The following is a 20,923-nucleotide window of genomic DNA, read 5'->3' as shown; positions in this document are numbered from 1 at the left end:
CAGCTTCTGTGTATTCTTTCGTTATCCACGTGACCTTATAAGTTGAGTCCAAAGACAATTGTAGATAGTTGGTTTCTCAGACTTTAAAAAGTATTTTAGTTACTGTACAATTTAAATAATAAGGGATGGCTAACCGTCCCACCCTCTGGGTGGCAGCAGACCTGTAATCAGACCACTTACTGTTAGTACCTTTTTTGCCTTTAAAATAGATAATTAGAAAAATTCTAGTGTCGCTGCTGTCAGAGCTTTAAAAAACTACAAGGACTATGGATTTCTCTAGTCTTGCCTGCTCAGCACATTCCAGGGTGTACATATTTGAATAGCAGGAGAATACGTATATTTAGGTGTACATATTATATATACAGAGAGAGGCACATCGGAAAGATCTTAATTGATGATGAGCAAAAAGTAACATACAGTCACATATGAGGGGTCCACAAAATTTTTCTCTTAAGTCAGGTATAGTAAGTATTTTAGGCTTAGTGGGTCACACAAGATCTTTGTTGCATATTTCTATTTCCATCTAAACCAACTTTTAAAAATAAATGTGAAAACCACTCCTAGCTGGCAGGCCCTACAAAATAGATTGAGGGGCCAACCTGCAGGCTAATTTTGTCCCCTCTGCTGAAGCCTGTCATATAAACAAATAAGCTTTCCTTTTTTTTGTTGGGGGGTAGAAATATAGTTTGTTTAAAACTGCCCAAGTTAAGGCACAAATAGGATATGGGGCAAATGATATGGAAGTTAAAATAGTTCTAGGTTTACAAATGTACGACGGCTGAGTTCTCCCCACCTCTGGACTTACGGTACTGTCATTGGGTCCCTAACAGCTTCCTTACAAGGAGGCATGCGCGCGCGTGCACACACACACACACACACACACACACACATCATCACACCCAGGTTCTAAAAGAATACAATAAAAATTATTTTAAAACTTTATTTCTGCAAAGCCAATCAGTAAGTGTTGGAGGGAAAAAGTGTAAAAGTTATTCTTGCATATTCAGGAACAGCAAGCACTTAGTTTGAGAAAACAAGGACTTAAAATACTTGAATCAAAGGCAGTAAGTACCCTGCTACTTGAATTTTAAAACAACTGTGATGTTCTTTCTTAAGCAACCTTCATTTCTTCCCTAAAAGCTACAATATGATACAGTACGCAATAGCTCACTTGAAAGTGCTAGAATCAGAAGGTAAAGAAAGAATGCCATATGCCAGCCCACTTAACATTTACTACTATACAATGCTTTTTGGTGCTTGATAAACCAAGCATTCATGTTAGCATTACATTCAACAGAAACGTTTCTCATACTTTGGGTTTAAGATCCTTGCCCCTCCAGTTCCGATGTGGTGACATCTGACTCTTCATCATTGTAAATATTTTCAGCCTGGAGATAACCAAATAAATTCACAGGTAAAACTCCCCATGGTTTTTACAACGTCAATTATCTAAAAATAGCGTTTAATAACTCTCCAGATTTTTGGATTCATGTGTCAATGTGTTTCAGTGCTGGAAATTAAATGCAGACATTTAAATTTATTTAGTCCTTTCTTTTGCATGTTGTTCCCCCAAAGACTTTTGGTCAATTTAATGAGGAAAGGCAGGCCAGTGTTCTCAAAAATTATTTGCCAGTGTATAATTTCACATACATACCTAGCTGCCCATGCAGTATTTCAATTATTTTTCATAAAAGGTGTTTCCCCAAAGCATTTCAAGCATCCTTTAGAGAGCGCTAGCCCCGAGGCTTATGAAAGGGTTGGTTAACAACTCAATGCCTTAGAAATGTCATTCATGTACTTAGTGCTCGTCATCAGACAATCAGTATCACGTGGAGGCGTGGACACTGTCCTCCTGTATCCCTCATGCCTGTGACACAGCAGACTCGGGGCAGCAGCCACGCCAAGAGCCCAGTTGATGAAGAGTGCAATAATTATGGAAATCAGCACATGCTGTGTCTACATCTGTATACAGATTTCTCCTGGCCGGACAGATGAATACTGAACCAGACTCATTAAAATGGCAAAGTTTTCAAAGATTTGTTTCCTTTCTATAAATACTGGTATAATATACACTTAGATGTTTGAACTATTTCTATTACATTATGTCATTAGTCAATCCTTTGCAAGACAGTCATTTAGGAAAAACAGTATTTTAGCTCACCATTTGCCATATCTGCATGATGTTATCCTCAGACACTGAGCAAATGACCCAAGGCTCATTGGGGTTCCAGCTAAAATCTGATATCTTGGCAGTGTGTCCTCCATGAATGAACTGTTGATAATATAATGTTCAAAGTTAGTTTTTAGAGCACCAGTCTTGCCACAGCAGGGGGTGGGGAGGTCACTGTCCTGTTTGGAGGGAGGGCGGTATAGGCTTAGTACACTACTATATAAACCTTCAAGGGGCCTAGGAGATGCTGAGATGATTCGATTACGAATACGAGGGAGATGGTGGGCACTGACAGCAACAAGATCAAGGAAGTTTCGTTTCTGGGCAGGGAACTTAAAAATCAAGTCATTAAAAATTTCCCATACTGTTAGTGTGAAGTGTTGCTAATTGAATACCAACACCTGTGTCCCCCACCCCACCAAAAAACCCCCCTCAGAAACATAACAATTAAAATCAGTGAGAAATTACTATATTTCCCAGGAGCTCAAATTAGTCTTAATGAAACATGGGTAAAAACCTACTGAGCTCCATTTCCTATTTTCAATAAATATAAATAAAAAAATAATAAAATAAATATTCCAATCACAGTAACTTCCAAGACCTCCAATTTGAAATCATCAAGAGCTAGAATTTGAAGTTCTGACTCATTTTCCATATACATGGATCAATGACAGACTCTAACTGAAATGTGACCTCTCATCTTGCATATGAGAAAGCCAATATATACCAGGAGTTCTGGAGGCCCATCTTCTGCATCTTCTGCTGATTGTTCTTCTCCAATTTTGCTATTAAGAAAGAATATAATGCTCTCGTTACTGAAATTCTTGTAACATGACTGTTTGAAAAACCACTATCAGCCCAGAAAGCACATCTTAAAGCACACATACTGTAAAAACAATGTCTTTCTATAGTGCTATGAATTAGTTTTTATATTATTTGGTGGGAGTGTGAGGTATTTACTTTCGGGAAACAGGTAAAAGCTGTTTATCACTGATGTTGCAAAACAGAAATTTAGTAAATAAAATTCATTCAATATTTTTACTGTAGTGTTTACTGCATTAGAATTAAAAGGTGACAAGTATATAAAATACCTACAGAGGAAATGAGGCCTGGTCCCTACACTTCACTCTTAATGCCTTTTTCATTCCAAGAGTGAGATATAGTAACAGCAGTCCCACAGATCTGTCTAAAGATATGACACCAAAACTGAAATATGTAAGTCAAGGAAAGATTAAGTTTTTTCCTTCTCTTAAATAAAACTTCAATTTGTGGAATCTGGCAGCAGTCCCAACAGTGAAATCACTCTTAAGTTCCACAGCCCTATCTGATATCTAACCCAAAGGCGGACTTTGCTAGTAATAACTGCTGGAAAAAATAGCCAAAACACAGTCTTCCAAGTGGTAGTCTTTTTTTCCTTCCCATAAACCCAATCAAACCAAACATATGGACTGCTAGACAACTGTATAATTGCTCACACCATTTTAATCTGTAATTTTATCTAATGCAATTTTAATAGTAAGCAAGTCATGGATGGATTTTAAGAAGAAATTATACAATGCCTGCAAATTTATTATTGGCACCTTTAAGAACAATCCAGTTGCCAGGGCATCAGAGTTCCAACTTTGCTGTACCACCTCATACATCCACTACAGACTTTTGTTTAAGGTTTCCAAGTTTACTACTAAAGTTGTTTTCATATAAAATAGAATAGGGGGCAGCCAGATGGCTCAGTTGGTTAGAGTGCGAGCTCTCAACAAGGTTGGCGGTTCAATTCCTGCATGGGATGGTGGGTGGTGGGCTGCGATCCCTGCAACTAAAGACTGAAAACGGCGGGCACCTGGACTTGGAGCTGAGCTGCGCCCTCCACTACTAGATGGAAGGACGACGACTTGGAGCTGGTGGGCTCGGAGAAACACATTGTTCCCCAATATTCCCCAATTAAAAAAAAAACTAAAAAAAAGCAGAATAATATACTCAAATATCTGCTTCAAAGATTCTCTACATTTTCAAGCATCTATCATGGCCAGAGTTTGTTCCGTAAGAACACGGAGACTTAGATGTTTACAAATTTTACAATACCAGCATTTTATTCTGCACTGTCTGTTCCGTACTCTGAAGGATGGCTTTACTATCTGTATGTAATAAAGGTAGCCTTGGTTTTACTACACTGAAAACAGTCCATTTCAAAGCAATATATTTAACACAGCTAGGGAAAAAGTTATTCTTTGGTAATTTAGTGATCTAAATGTAAGATAATGACATTTTACAGAGAAATATGTAACTGAGCAACGTTATTAATAGCTCTAAAGGCTGAGACCAAAAAAAGGGAAAGGAGTCTGAAATTCTTAGAATGGCAACTCTGAAGTCAAGGAGCTTTAAGAATTGGGAGAAACTCTTTATACAATGAGCCCCCAGGAGAACATAAGCTGTCTGACAGCATGGGCTGTGCTTATCCTATCCCCCAGTGTATCTCCAGCAGTTACATAACCCACAGCAGGAGCTCATCTGCCAAATGAATCGATGAAAGCCCAGAAGAGCAAATGGTAGAAAAACTGAGAAAGACTATCCCTACAGGTGTACATGAGATCTAAGGACACATGAAAAGCTAGTATCTTTACCCCTTTCTACAGCAAAAGGGTTTTCAATCAATCATTGGGATGTTAAAACACAAATGCACCCCTCCCCCAACATCATGCCTGAATATCAATACAAAAACAAAACACTGCATAAATTTATTTTACAGTCCATGTGCTGATTCACTTCTATTTTATGGAACAAAGACTCTTCAGGAAGGTACTTAAAAGTTACTTCAGTGTCAGACTTATTAGGCTAGGGTTAGCAAATTGCTCTTCTAAATTGATGAAGTCCATAACCTGCCAGGTTTGCATATTGATGCAGCAGCGTATCACCGATTCTGAGTTACCTTAAATCCCACACATTCAGGCGGCGATCAGTACCACTTGAAGCCAGAATAGTTTCGTTATGTGGAGACCAGTGGACCTAGCAATACATATTTGAAAATGTAAAGAACCATCTGTTCATATTAGGTTTGTGGCTATTGTACTGATCTAATCTTTACTATTTTCCCATGACATGTTCTGCATCTTCCCCTTGGCCTCCAGCCCTCAGGCCCTCCTTGTGCTACGTCTATCCTTTTAAGTGCTCTTAAATGGCCCGTATCCCTGGCTTGCCCCCAGGAAGGTCGTGCTCCCCAATACAGCAGAACTCAGCTAAAGGTCCCAATAAGCTTATCCAGCCCCATAACCATCCCAGAAGCTTTTAAAATTTTCAATGAAGTGTATCTTTACCTATGCAAATCTCTAGTTGAAACCACGTCCAAGATATTTTTTCCCTGGAGGAGCCACCATGCTCACATACCTTAACCGAAGAATCCTTGGAATTTTAAACTGATCCTGTTTCGCAAGGCGTTTTCTTCTACTTTTGAACTAATCTCTCAATAAGCTCCAAGTTATTTCCCACTAGTTAACCAGTTAACTTAGAGGAGCATTTAAAAAAATAAAATGTCCCATACCCGCTATATAAAAGGAAAATTTTTTTACATTTCCTCCTACCAAAAAGTTACTGAAACCTGACATAGAAACATCAGAAAACTGTCACATACCTGGAAAATTTCATCTTTGTGAGATTCAAAGGTATGGAGTTTTAATTTTAAATTGCGCAGATCCCATAAAGCCACAGTCTGAAGAACAGTAACAAATGAAAAGGAATTCATTTTTGCACTTTACATAAGAATTTTAAAATATCTGATTACCATCCAAGACAAGTGGGTCTGTAAACACCAAATACGCAAACACATACAAACCTTATCTGCAGAGCCAGTTGCAAGAATGAACTCGCTGTAGGGATTGAATGACAGGCAATTGACCTCGGCGGTGTGCGCATCCACCAGGTGGCTCGGCTTGGAGGTGGTATTGGACCTGGTGTCCCATCTAAAGCACAAAGGAACAAGGCACACAGCACACAAGGAGGCCACGTTCCCTGTCAGCACCACTGCACACCACGGCTTCACTTGCCCCTTCAGACACCACCCACGCCGAGTGGCAATTCAGACTTCCAACTACTGAGTGATACATTCTAAACCTACAGAGAACTAGGGCTAGTTTCCGGCTTCTTGTTTCTTAGATTCCTGTCTGACTTTACCAGCTATTTCAAGCATACCCAAAATACTGACGCTGTAGAGAGTAACATGTACCACCCGGCCTTGTCTAACTTCAGTCTTTAGCCTTATTTGCCTCAGGTATTTCTTTATGAGACAAAAAGCATTCAACAGGTGGTTGAATGCAGCCCGGTGGCCATGCCCTGATGCAATCATGCTCTGCCCTCATCTTCAACGCAAGTCACCTTGATCCCAATTCTGGTACTTACTACTACACCGAGCATGTTTCTTCACGTTGACATACCTCTTTCCTTTTTAAAGTTGTGTACATTCACATAGCGCAGTAACTGTTATGTGAAAAGGCCATAGTGTAGGTGCAGTCTATGATTTGTCAGTTCTACCTCGCTAAAGCCGTTTTTTACCCCTTTCTTTGCTAAAGGTCGGGACAGAACTTGCAAAGAAGAAATGAAAGCACAAGCCAGCACACCCGCTGGTGGTCACTCGGGACACGCATACAGGACCCTGTTGTCCACCTTACATCATAAGTTTCTGGTCATCAGCGACAGAGCCAAAGAGGGACTCGTGCAGCAGGTGCCAGGCCACGTCCTCCACAACAGCCGAGTGGCCCGTGAAGATCGCTTTAGCATCCACAACTTTGCCTTCCTTCGGGCCCGCATTTATATCCCACAGACACACCGTCTAAAGGAAGAAAAACACAACACAAGGCACGAGAGACCGAATGTAAATGCTAACGTCTCATCTAACACACCTGGTAAACACTTAACCATGTAACTATATCAAGGTTAGAAGTAAACATGAGGGAGAGTAATATAAACAAAGTGAGGCTTCACAAACAGTAGAGAACATGGCTGTCAGCTTCCATGATCAGAACTTGGGAGGAAAGGAAAACACCGTAATGAGGGCAGGGGGAGACCCAGCATGCTGCCAAGCAAGGGACACTCAGGTTTCAGTTTGAATTACATACATTCAGTCAAGTAAAAGAGGGCCTTATATTAATCTTTGCTACAAGGGACGCATTAGAGCTGATGGTCCGGCTAGGTCTTATTTTGGGGGAAACACGGTACATGTAAGAGCTAAAACTATACAATTTTTAGAAGAAAACAGGTGGAAATCTGTGTGATGGTGGGTTATGTAATGGTTTCTTACTAGATATACCAAAAGCAGAAGAGACAAAATAAAAATACATAAACTGGACTCAAAATTAAAAACTTTTGTGCTTCAGAGGCCATCACCAAAAAAGTGAAAAGAAAACCCACCGAATGGGAGAAAATTCTGTGAAATCATGTGTCTGATAAAGAATCTGTATCTAAAATATATAAAGAACTCTTATAACTCAATAAAAAAATTTTAAACGGACAAAGGATTTCAATACGTATTTTTCCAAAGATGTGCAAATGGCCAATAAGCACATGAAAAAATGCTCAACATCGTTAGTCATGAGAGAAATGCAAATCAAAACCACGAGATCTTGACATCCACACTAGGATGGCTAGACTCAAAACGACAGACAATAACAAGAGTTGGTGAGGACACGGAGAAGCTGGAACCCTGGCACACTGCTGCTGGGAATGTGAACTGGTGCAGCTGCTTGGGAAAAGGCTGGCAGTTCCTCCGTAAGTTAAACACAGTTACCGTATGATCCAGAAATTCCACTCCTAGGTAATTACCCAAGAGAAATGAAAACATACATCCACACAAAACTTGTTCAAAAATGTTCACAGCATCACTCAAAATAGCCCATAAGTGGAAACAACCCAAATGTCCATCAACTGTTAAATTAGTAAATTACAGTACATCTACATAATGAAATATTATTCAGCTATAAAAAGAAATGAAGTACTGACATATGTTTTAACATGGATGACCTTTGATGAAAGAAGCCAGACAGAAGTGGCCACACGTATGATTTCATTTATATGAAATATTAAGAATAGACACATCTATACAGATAGAGACTATATTAGTGGTTTCCAGTAGATAGGAGAAGGAGAAATTGGAGAGTGACTGCTTAATGGGTATGGAGTTTCTTTCTGTGACATGTGATGAAAATGTTTTAGAATTAGTAGTGATGAGTACACAATACAAAATAAACTAAGATGTAATTTATATTAATCAGGCCTCCTATTTATAGTTTCCATTATAGAGGTCCACTTTTACATAATGGAACACCTTTAGCCCACCTTCCCCCCATTCTAAGGCTGCTTCAAAAGAGCTTTGTGGAATTCTAAGGCTCTAAAAGGACAGTCTGATAACCACTGTTCTAAATCCTGTGCAAACATTATCTCAATAAGCAGTAGTATCACCCTAGAAAAGCTGTCATCTATGCAGTACTCCTTCAGTGTGACACCGTCTTTAACTCTCAGCACACGAGTAGGTTAGGAAGAACAGGTTTCTCACATGATCATCAGATGCACTCAGGAGATGTCCACTCAAATTAGAATTCCAGGAAAGGCCATAGCCTTCCTTCTGGTGGCCTCTTAACCTAAGATCAGGATTGCATTCTCCACTTGGGTCTAAAGAAGAAAAGAAATACATTAACTACTGATTATCTGTTTATCAGAACTGGTAAGAGCAGTCTCACTCCTGAGTGAGCCGTAACATTTATGACACGTGGAAAAGCACTGCACACACACAAGGACTCGGTCTTACCCACAGGCTCCTTGAAAAGCTGTTCTTTGTGCTTCGTTTCAAATACTCAATGTAAACCAGATCTCATGACCTGAAAACGACTGGTTTCTTAGTACTAAAACCTAGTACTAGCTCTAACACAAAACACTGAAAACTATAGCTATCCTACAAATTTGTGTGATAACAACCTGCCCCACCCGAGTCAATTTTTAAAAATATTTTTGTGAGGAAAACAGCACAGCAGGTCTGGCTGCTCATTCTTTGCCTGTCTCCAGGGTAGCCTGCAACTACAACTGACCCTTAGCCAGACCCTGGGCGTACACCCCTCACAAAATTCTTCATGTCACTGAATGACGAAGTTGTGTACGCCCAGAGCAATGGGGCATGCTGTGGCAGCTTGTCAAGACTTGTAAGATTGTTTAGCAAGATTCCTGTAGGACTGTTTATCAAGGCCTCACTGCTGGGGTCCTGAGGTTCCCTTACACGGCTGGGCCATAGAGTAGGTGGGATGTGTCTATGTCACCAAACCCTGAGACTCAAACGGGCTTTCCTGGGCAGACACTAAACACACAGCCCTGCGGTTTGCTACTAGGGAGAAAACGTGTTGCAGCCCCAGTGGGGAAGGAGCCAGAAGCCTGTGTCTGACCTCTCTGGACTCTGCATGATGTGTATCTTTTTTCTTCCGGCTTTTGCTCTGTATCCTTTGCTGCCAGGTGCGTAACCTGCTATGAGGTCCTTCTGTTAAATCACTAAATTTGAGGGTGGTTATGGGATACACAAAATAATTTTTAACTTTGAAATTTTAGTTTGACTTCAAAGCAATTATTTCTAATTAAGAAAAATGGTTAAGCAATGGCGTGGTTTTCTTACTACATACCTGGCTTAGCAGGGTGCTTTGTATAGTCAAAAACCAGCACGTCAGAAGATGGTGTTTTGGTAGCAATGATGTGAGGATTCTGCGGCATGTAACGAGCACGGTTGACTTCTCCTTCGTGATTAATTTTAATTTCACATTCAATTTTTCCTGTCACAGAACCAAAGCCACCAAATTCTAATGTGAGAAGAAAGAATAAACACATACACTTACGATTAAAATTCACAACTCACTTAATCAACCCAGCCAATTTTAGCCTGACAGAATACAACAAATCGAGAGAGAGAGAGAAAGAGAGAAGACACAAAAATGTGGGTTCACTTGCCACTTTGAGAATTTATTCTCAAAGCCCATTTGCATTGGAAAATATTGAGAGCTATTTTATGCAAGTTAATTCAGTTCTACCTTGGATTTAAAACAATTAAAAATTGGCCTCTTTCAGTTGTGATGATGTAGTTATTCACTAAAATTCAAATAACTACATAAACACACCTCAGCCTTTTAGTGCAAATACAACTCGTCTGGAAGCGCTGCAGTAAATTAGCATCATATTTTAGTTTCATTAAGACAGGGAAGGTTTCACCCTCAGGAGTATAAACACTCCTAGAGTCTCAAGTCAGAAGCAGCCTCAAATAAGATACCCATGCTACCTAACCCCTGTCCACCCGCAAGACACACATACATGTTGGTTTCACCAGCATACTTGGTTCAACTGCTAGTGGAGAGCCAAAGCTAAAACAAGGGGCTTAGCCTCTCTATCTGGTATGGGAATAAGACTACTAGTGTTAAAAAGTTAATAAAAAGGCCTTGGGAAAGTAAGGAAGCCACATAAAAAGTATGATAATGTCTGGGAAGCAGCAGGACGATAGCAGAAAGAATACAAGCAGAACATCTAAGCAGATAATAGCAAACAAGAACATTTTTTGTGGTCATAGATAAAAACTTGAATTAGTTGCTGATGCTTAAAAAGTTTGGAGGCTTCACGTAATTGTTATTTTTTTTCCTGACCTATATTGCTTCTTCTTTGCACATTCCTTTTAGCTCACCCTGTGACTCAAGTCAGGGAACACTAACTCAAATGCCTAATGAAGCCAGGCAGGTAACAAGACAAACAGACTGTATGGGACCTGGAGAAAACACTGAAAACAGTAAGCCATTTCAGCTTTAGCCAGCTCTTACTATGTGGGAATGCTTAATGAATGGCTCCCATGGCTTAATACCATAATTTAGCCATTCTACCCATGGCAAACACAGCTCACTATTTCTGTGTGGCTGAAAATCATCTCCCATTCCACACGATGATGACATTCCACACGATGATGACACTCAAACAGCCACATGTAGTCGCTTATTTCCCTCTCAGCACTTGCCCTGCCCACCGTGCCCATGGGAGATACTCGTATGTGCCTCAGCCTTTCTAAGACCACCCCTCCTGATCCGCTCACCCCCCCACCTCCTGAGACCCTGCTCCAAACTTGCCCCCATCCCCATGAACTCCAAAGATTCCTTCTGTTATGAAGATACTCAAGTTTCCCAACTCCTTTAGCAAAACCAAACTGAACAGCTCCCTTTTTTAAAGAAAAAGTCTGAATAACTATCTTAATGACATTAAAAAATGCCATAATAGAAGTGTTGACTTTGAATTATTTCAGTTACTTGTTAGAATGTAATACATTGGACAAGTGACTTTAGTAACTTAATATATGTCCACATATTATGCATAGAGACTAATTCCTAAGACAAAGTCCAATAAGTACATCCTTTAGGACTAAAAGCCATTACAAACTTTCTGATTATAGCAATATTTACAGAAATAATGCATACGTTTCTAGGGGAATGGACTGAATTGTAGGAGTGGTAAACCGTATAAATCATTTTGGAAAATAGTTGTATATTATTTTAAATTGACAATAAATACACGATACAACTCAGCAATTCCACCCCACTGGATAAATTCTCCCACATGTGGACAAGGAGACATGGCAAGGATATTCACTGAAGCACTGTTTGTAAGACCAAAAAACCACATAGGTACAACCCAACTGCCCTTTGGTAGAAGAATCGATCACAATGGAATACTACACAGCAGTTAAAAGAATGACAGACATCAACATGGTATACATACACATAAAAAACAACACTGAGTGGAAAAAGCAAGCTGCAGAACGATGTGTATTTAACTACTGTATGAGTAATAAAAATACAAACAGTTGAAAATGGCACGCTAATTGCAAGACAGTGATGAATTCTGGAGAGGAAGGGAGGGATGGGGTAGGCGTGGTGGGACTTGAACTATAATAGTGTTTTCAATAAGAAAAAAAACCAAAAGCAAAAACTAGAAAAATGTTAAAATCTGTCTATTAAACCATTGGGGGGGGGAGGTGGCTGGGAGAAAAATGGGAAGGGATTAAGTACAATTGATAGTTACAAAATAGTCACAGGGAGGTAAAGTACAGTATGGGGAATATAGTCAATAATATTGCAATAACCATGTATGGTACCAGTGGGTAGTAGACTTAGGTGGTACTACACTTACTGGGGAGAATCACTTCATAAATTACATAAATGTCTAACTACTACCCTGTACACCTGAAACTAATATAAAATAATATTGAAAGTCAACTGGAACTGAAAAAAATGTCAATAAAATGAAACCAGTTACACATTTAGAAAGAGAAAAACCTTTGGGGCTGGGCGGAAAGCACGAACTCAGCAGGTCTGGTCGCTCAGTTCTCGTAGCTGAGGGACACTGGGACCATGAGTGACCCTTCACCAACCCCTGAGAACACAGACCTCTGAATGTTCGTTGTCACTGATGGAGTGATGATTTTGAGATGTACACCGGGAGCAGTGGACCATGCTGTAACAGTTTGTCTGGATTGCTGTGCACAAATGTCAAGATTGATGACACATACCTGGTTTTATTATTGGGGTCCTGCGTTCCAGTGTCAATGCTGGCTGCCAGCAGGATGTGCCTACGAAACCAGCCCCCATACAAGTCTCAGACCCTGACACTGGCATGGGTTTCCCTGGGTGGATACTCTGCACGTGGCCCTGTCATCTGCTGCCAGAAAGCACATTGTGTGCAGCCCCGGCCTCCCCTTGTACCAGACCTCCCTGTCCTCCCTGATGTGTATCTTCTTCCTGATGCTTTTGTTCTGTACCCTTTATTGTAACAAACTTCAGCCATGAGCATAATTTGTTATCACTGAACTTGGAACTTGGGTGGTGGTGGGAATAACAAAACAAAAGAATAAAAATGTTTGACAGGAGGAAGAAAAAAAAAAACCCCACGGAAGTCAACGGCTTCCATAAAAAAACCCCCCACTATTAACTGATTAACTGTATAGGAGGAAGGAAAAAACCCACGGAAGTCAACAGCTTCCATAAAAAAAATCCACCATTAACTGATTAACTGTTTGGTATATAGGCTTCCTGACTTTTTTTCTATGCATACACCAGTCACTCAACTTCTCTTGGATATCTTTCCATACCAGTGCATACAGATTTCTCTCATTCTTTGTGCGCGTGTGTGAAATTTCAGATTTATCTCATTCTTAGTAACTGCTACACAATATTTCAAACATACCATAATGTGTTTAACCAATTTCCTATGAACTAATATCTGGGTGGCTTTACCACCGTGTTTCCCAAAAAATAAGACCTAGCTGGACCATCAGCTCTAATGCGTCTTTTGGAGCAACAATTAATATAAGACCCGGTCTTATTTTAACATAAGACCGGGTATAATATAAGACCCCGTCTTATTTTACTTTTTGCTCCAAAAGATGCATTAGACTTGATGGTCCAGCTAGGTCTTATTTTCGGGGAAACACGGTAGGTTGATTCTAATTTTTCTTTCAATCCTGCAAATAATGCCATATGAAATCCTTGTGCACACGTGGGAAGAGTAGTTCTGTAGGATAAAGTCCTAGTAGTTAAACTGCTGAGCCAAAAAAGATATTAGTATCAAGTTTTAGTAACATACAACTCTATGGAGGCACACTCCTTTAAGACACCAATATCGGGATAGCTGGGATATACCTACCACCCTTCTCACTGTCACAGTGGGAAGCATCAAACTGCGCATCATCATTCGGAATATGGACTCGAGCAACCACCAGGTGATTCTGCTCATCAGACGTGTGAGTTCCCAGAACTAGCCAATGAAGGGCATAATCCTTTCCTTCGGGTCTGTTTGGAAACAAAATAAGTCACACTAATCCTACAAGAAATGAGTTGCTATCAAATTCAGTCCGTCATCAATCTTTGTACTCATAAATCATGACTTCTTGTCTAAAATGTATCTTCCATTTTAATACACTAGATGTTTCTGATATCCCAATAAAAGGCAACAACAAGGTGCAATGGAAAGAATAAGGCACTGAGTCAGAAAAACTGCGTTTAAATCCTGGCTCACACTAAGGTTAGCTATATGCAATTCCTTAAATCACAACTTCCCTGCGGGCCTCAGTTTCTTCACTTAAAAAACACAGGTTATGAGTGCAAGTGGCATGATGTGAAACCCCCTTATTTATTATGTTTATGGTGCTTCAAGTTTATGAAATGGGCGTTCTCAATTGGACGGGGCAGGTGTCTTTGTTACTAGTTCTATGGAAATTTACTTTGAGGCTGAAGAACCTGTTGATGCCTCTTGGCACCCTGGTCCGGGTAGTGATTTTGCATCTATGTCAATTAACAATGCTTTCCCATTTTATTATCTGGAATAACAACTTTTATCTGTGCCCCATGGTCCCACCTCAGTGAGGAGGACTGAGAAGTAGGGCTTTGGATTCAGTAGTTTTGAAAAAAGGTTTGAGGCATGTAATTTAGTAATAACTAAAAAACACAAAATGAAATTTTACCAAGCTTTGGCTTAAGGTAAAAAAAAGAACAATAAACACACATACAACTCCAAGAACAGAATAAGGCCGCCATGGCTAAACAACAACAGCTTGATGGAAAAAAGACATGGGTATTAGTCGATTTATATTCAGTGGCCAAGAATATGATGTGGTTATCAAAAAGGTAACTAATTCCATCTTTAAAAAAGTTACACGGGGGAGGCAATGCGCATGAGCACTCGCCCACTTTTTTTTAACTGGAAAAACCACACTTAGAAAATGAGGCTCTAGGCAATGTGTTTTAGGAGGACTTAGACAAAATGAAACCTTTACAGGGAATAGTGGCTCAAAATGAAAGGGAACTTAAACATATCTCACGAGAACCATTTGAAAAGAAATAGGAATGCTTGAGAGAAAGGAGGCACCATAGAGCAACGTTAGGGCTGACATAAAAGGGAGGAGGAAATGACTTATTTTTTATGGGGTTACACAGAAAAACTAAGACCAACAGGTAAAAGTTGCAGATAAACAGGTCAGTTCATAACAGGACGTTTCTAAGGAGCACGGTCCCAAGATGGACCGGAGGATCTGAAAAATTCCTCGACTCTAAAATTCAATTATTCTGCTTTCCCGACTCGATCATTATATAAGGATTTTTCTTTTTCCTACAAATCCTTTTGTCTCTATCATTAAAATACAAGCCTATTTTCCTGAACCAATCAATATTACACTATTTTCCTCCAATACTGGATATGCCTAAGGCTGCAGAAGACTAATGATAATTGACCTTGTTCATTTTCAGTGCCAGAATCTTTTGAGCACTTTGACTCCACTGCTAAGAAATTTACCCAACAATTATAGATTATTGCAAGGTTACTCTCAGCAGCATTGTCTGAAGCAGTAAGACTGAAAACCTAAATATCAATCAACAAGGAACCGGTGACATAAACTATAGTATACCCATAAATGGAATTCTATGGAGCCCTTAAAACAAAAGAGCATATCTAAACATGCTGATAAGGAAAAAGTCTCCAATATAAATCCATAACTAAAAAGTCAAGTGAACAACTTGCTACTAGAGAAAAAGATGGGAGGAAAGATATATGTAAGTGCTTCATGCTGGCAGGATGAATAAGAAATTGCAAACAACTGACTCCACTCTGGGTAAGGAAACTAGGAGAGTGCGGAAGGGGGATTTATTTTTCACTCTATGTACTTTCGTACCATCTGAATTTGAATGACTGCAAAGCTTTTTAGGTAGAGAATAAATTAGTCTCAATACATCTAAGAAATTATTTAATAAGAGAATATAAAATAATGATCTATCAGTTTTGAAAAGTAATTTAAGAAACATCTAAAAAAATTTAAAAAGCCAAATCAATTATGTGGACAATTACCTAACTCAATTTAAGGACAACAGCTCAGAAACTGCAGGTAACCATTCAGAAGAAGGTTGTATGTAGGCAGAAGGCCTTGTGAGATTGAGTAGGGTCAAGTTCCTCAAAGACCCAAGCCATAACAGCAGCCAACATTTCTACTGCTCCGTGTAGTGACAAAACACAATCACAGTCCCTTCATACCCCAAAAAGAACCCTGCAAAGCACACACAGCCATCCTCAACATCCAAGAATGCAGGCTGGCTGGCATTTTCTTGCATTCCCAGAGCCACTGCACGTCCCACAACCAGATCCCACTTCTTTGCATGCAAAGAACACCATGGAATACATAATTTACTTAAAGTATTTTCTGCTAAGTTCTTAAGTGTTCATATAAAAGAAATACCTGGACTGAGAGTATACAGATCTATAATCTTTAAAAAAATCTCTATGCAAAACACATTATAGGTACCATTCTAAAGACTCCAGTAAGCAGCTTTCATTGAAATCTAAATGGAGAAACAGTGTTACTGCATCCTCTCTAACAAATTATTTCTGAATAGGAGTCAGCACCAGTCACTGCTGTGTACTTACCCTGCACCAGCACTTTAACATGCATGACCTTATTTAATTCCCTCAAACGTAGGCAGTCAATACCATCAGCACCTCCATTAACAGACCAGATAACTCAGGGATAGAGACTGACCAACTTGCCCTAATTCACAAAGCTACTAAAAAGGGGGCGGATTGAAACTCAGGTCTCTAACCTTAAAGCCCTCACTCTTTGCTATTGTTATAGTCAGTCAAAAAGCTCCAAGAGAATGTAAATTAAGAACTTAAATCCGATTAATAGGAAGACACAAAGAGTCAAATGCACATGAGTACCCTTAACTAATTGATGCTCCAAGTTATTTTAAATGTCAACGCTTAGAAGTCTCCATTATTTAGTTCTTGGCTACTCTTCCCACATCCATATTTTTACACTGAGATTTCTTTGGGAACTTCAAAGGAAGCCCCTAACTGTATGGAAGTCAATGTTCGTATACGGAGAATCTGGCCATTATGAGTAATTTTATTATTAAATTAACTTACTCTATTTTTGTAACTTGTTGCAAAATCCCGTTCTAGATTAGAGTTTGATTAATCCTCATTCAATTATATGCACACAATACCCAAGTTTAATACGCTTCTAAAGTGCATGGTCAAGTTCCTACAGGAAAAAGTCCAAACGTATGAGGAAGGTTGTCTAGTGCAGGCACTACCTAAATTCTGGGGCTACCTCTTTTAGGTTTGAAAGCCCCTCTCCACCATTTGCCATCTGTGCGATCTTAGGCATGTTACTTAACATCAGTAAAACAAGGATGATAAAAAGTAATCAAAGTACTTATTCTGAATACTAAACCAAATAACAACATTAAAAACTGTAGATGTGCCAGGCCCTGTTCTAAGTGCTCAATAAATGTCAGCAATTATTACCAGAGAAATTTTAGAAATAGCTGAAAACAAAACACTCTTATGAAGACCAATAGCAACCTCAAAGTGTATTCCATACTGTAAGCCAATATCACCTTTTTTTTTTGAACTGTTGCTAAATTCTTTTCCCCTTTGCCAATTAAAACGTACGCATCTTGGGGGCTGGTTATATGGGTGCGTTCACTTTGTAAAAATTCATCAAGCCACATGGTTATGATTTGTGCACTCTTCTGTACATTTATTTTTCAACAAAGTTTGAAAGAAATCCATTCATCTGGGCCCAAAGAGATGCTGTTTCATATTTAAGCCCAAGAAATGTTAAATATATGTGGTGCTTCCAGCAAATATCATTAATCTCACAAGAGATTCTTTCTCCCACTTCAACGCCCCACTTATACATCAGAAATCATCCCATAAATCGCTTGTTAGTTTTGAAAATAAAAAATCACCTGCCACCTCATCCAAGGGCTAAATTGATTACACGCTTATGTTCTATGTATAAAATGCCAGAAGTAGGAAATTCAGGCCAACAGTGAAATTTGTGTAAAATAAAAGTTGCCAGGAACCCTTACTTAGTCACTTCAGGAAGCCACTGAACGGTAAGACTTGGCCACTGAAGAGCATGGGTCATAACCAGGTCATACAGAAACGGTGTATTCTTCTTCCAGATTTTATATTCTTCATTGATGACACGCTCCTCCACAGTATCTTCAAACACTGAAATTTGGAGAAAGCCCATACGATTAAAGGGTTGAAAGGGATTTAAGTAAAAACCTGTACACAGATACTGGAGGTCACCTCGAGAAAGCCACACCTAATCTACTCTTTCTCTTTACCTCTAATTTGGACTCGAACAACTGCTCCTCCAGAACATGGAGAGAATATTAACACCAGGAAGCTGATATTTTGCACTTTGAGATCAATATCGCTTGCGTATACAGAACTGGGTAATTAATTACACGGACGTCGAAATTGTTTTGCCGATTACAGCCGTTCGCACCTGTTCTAAGACGACGACCAGTTCGTAGAGGGGCTCCACAACCCACCCAGGGAGACGAATCCACGTGTAGCAGAAAGCCACCGACCCGCTCCCTCCATCCCCCACAAGAGGCCTCCGCTCCCACAAAGCCGGCTTCGGCAGCCATAGACCGGCGGGTTCCAGAATTCCCCGGACAAGGGCCGCGACCCCGAGGCGTCGGCGCGCGCGTGGAAGGAGCCGCCGTGCCCGCTTTCCGGCGGCGAAGGCCGCCTCCGCTCGGGGGCCGAGGGCGACAGAGGGAGCGCCGCCGCCGGAGAGGGGGGGCAAGAGGGGGGAAAGGGGCCCTACCCGCGGCCCCGCGCCCGACTCCGGAAGTGCTCAGAGCCCTCCGCTCCGCGCCGCGTCCCGCGTAGGCCCCTGGAGGCGCTCGCCCAGCCTCGCGCCCGGCCCCGCCCCCTGCTCCGCACGCCAATTCGCGCCTTTCGCCGGCGCGTGCCGCGGCCCCGCGAGCCCGCCGCCCCCCGCGGCCCCGGCGCGCGCCGCCCCGCAGGGCCTCTTACTCTCTTTACTCGCCATCTTGCGTCGGGTTGTTCGCCCCTCGCCGCCGCCTCGGACTCCCCTCGCTTGCCAAGAGCAGCCCAACTGCAGGCGCTCCTGCCTTTCCCAGGCGCGCCACACACTTCTAGCTCTCGAAGCCTGAGCTCTGTCTTACGGCCTGGGTGCTCCCCAGACGCAGAGTCCTTCTCTCCCGCCTCCTCCCAGCTCACGGGTACCGAGGACTGAGGAGCTCTTCTCTCTCTCTCTCTCTCCAAACTTGGAACGAGACTTTTCAACCCGCGCCTCCCAGCCCGCCCAGGCAGCTAAGCGCAGGCGCACCCGTCCTGGGAAAAGTAAGAGGCGGTAGGGAGGCGGGCTTGAGAGCAGACGGCATCGTCCTCTCGACCAATGACGTGTGACAGGTAGGTTTCACGCGGCGTTTGGAGGCGGGCTTCTGTGGGTAGGCGGGGCGTTCCGCGACAGGAAGTTGTCGAGGCGCAGGCGCGAGGACTCGCCCTGCGCTCCCAGGGCCGGGCGTGGGGGCGGATGGGGGCGCGCGGGGGTGGGGCGATTGGAGGCGAGGCTTGCTGGCTGCGCGGGGGCTGCGAGCCCAGGAGGCGAGCCCTGAGGCCGCGGGGCGTGGTTGCTTGCAGCAGCCGCGGCTGTGGGGGTGAAAGGGGGGCAGGGAGGCTGCCACCGCTTAGCCAAGCAAAATCTCAGAGCGAGAGAAGAAAATGGTTTCTAGTCTCGAGAGATTAGTGTGCCCTCAAAGTCTCCCCGATAATCACGGGCATGCAATTCTGTGCACCCCGAAAGGTTTCCCTCCTGCCGACTGGCCTTTCCTAAGGCCTGGGCGAGCCTAGGTGGGGTTTGTCGGAGGCAAAGGGGACTTTTTGCAGAGGCCGTGGGCGTTTTGTGAGTGCAGAAGACCGCGGGCCTCCCTGTTAGGTTAAACCTGTGGCAGGCCGCCAAAGGCCCAAAGCTGACTTGAATTACATTTTCGTTTGTTCACACATTTCGGTCCTTCAGACGATGATTTGCAGCCTCTCGTGTATTCAGAGGATTTTGTCCCTGCACTGGAGTTATTGTCTCCTTCCCAGCCCCGGGCCCCTGCTGAGTCATTCTTAACACCTGCGGGGTGTCCCAGGGCAAACCCACCCGAAGCTGGCTGGGGAAAGCTGCGCGAAACCAGCATGGGCTGGCTTTCCTGAGCCCTCCTCTGCCCGGGAGCTTGGTAGCCCCTGAGGAGTGCGTTGGGGTGAGGAGAAAGCCGGCTGCAAGGCTAAAAGGGCCCGGGGCGGAGGGGACAGGGTAGGAGGAGGTGGTCGTGGTGCTACGTGCAAAGGGAACAATAGTCTATATCCAGACTCCGAGAGAGGCTCGCCCTGCATAAGCATCCCGCGGAACATTTGCTGCCTTGATATTTTCCAAGTGCCTTCATGCAAGTCACCATGGTGATTTTCAAAGGAAATCGTGCATTTGCCGCTGTGATGCCCACTTTTCTGATCGGGAAACAAACCCAGACGTTAAACCTAGTCTTGGCAGAACCACTCATATTACCTTATATAGAAATTTACTGTCGGGTGTCTTTGGTTTCCTATACGATATGCCTTCATGTCAGGCCCAGGAATCTTAAGAGACCAAAGCCGAGGAGGGGAGGCGCTGGAGAGGGAAGACAGTTGGGAGGGTGTTTAAACAATACAGCCATGCTCATGTTTTAGGATACTAGTTGGCAAACGTTTCTCTAACCAGATCGTATTTCAGGCTTTGGGGACAACTACTCAACGGCCGTGTTGTAGCGAGAAAGCAGCCCTGGATAACATGGTGAACCTGGCTGTATTCCAATAAAACTTTATAGACACTGAAATTTGAACTTCATGTAATTTTCATGTGTCACAAAATAT

At 42.0% G+C, this 20,923-nt stretch overlaps 1 protein-coding gene across 5 annotated transcripts; it reads right to left on the bottom strand.

The window, feature by feature from the left end:
* Positions 1–926: 926 nt before the first annotated feature.
* RBBP7 (RB binding protein 7, chromatin remodeling factor) lies at positions 927–19,369 on the bottom strand. 5 transcript variants are annotated; one of them, XM_081041746.1, is made up of 12 exons: positions 19,043–19,369; positions 18,076–18,220; positions 13,859–14,004; positions 9,814–9,987; positions 8,706–8,821; positions 6,826–6,986; positions 5,994–6,120; positions 5,793–5,870; positions 5,094–5,170; positions 2,898–2,955; positions 2,162–2,272; positions 927–1,388 (listed from the first exon to the last, which is right to left on the bottom strand). In XM_081041746.1, the coding sequence occupies exons 1-12, from the start codon at positions 19,056–19,058 to the stop codon at positions 1,320–1,322; spliced, it is 1,278 nt and encodes a 425-aa protein (XP_080897872.1). In that variant the 5' UTR covers positions 19,059–19,369; the 3' UTR covers positions 927–1,319. The 5 variants fall into 5 exon arrangements, with proteins under 5 accessions (XP_080897872.1, XP_080897873.1, XP_080897874.1 ...); XM_081041747.1 differs by having other exon boundaries at positions 9,814–9,960; positions 19,043–19,325; XM_081041748.1 differs by lacking the exon at positions 19,043–19,369 and adding an exon at positions 18,831–18,921.
* Positions 19,370–20,923: the final 1,554 nt, after the last annotated feature.

Source organism: Rhinolophus hipposideros, assembly GCF_964194185.1.
Source record: "Rhinolophus hipposideros genome assembly, chromosome: X".
In the NCBI taxonomy this organism is placed as follows: domain Eukaryota; kingdom Metazoa; phylum Chordata; class Mammalia; order Chiroptera; family Rhinolophidae; genus Rhinolophus; species Rhinolophus hipposideros.
Note: the sequence above shows the minus strand (reverse complement) of the source record. Positions and strands in the feature narration are given on the sequence as shown.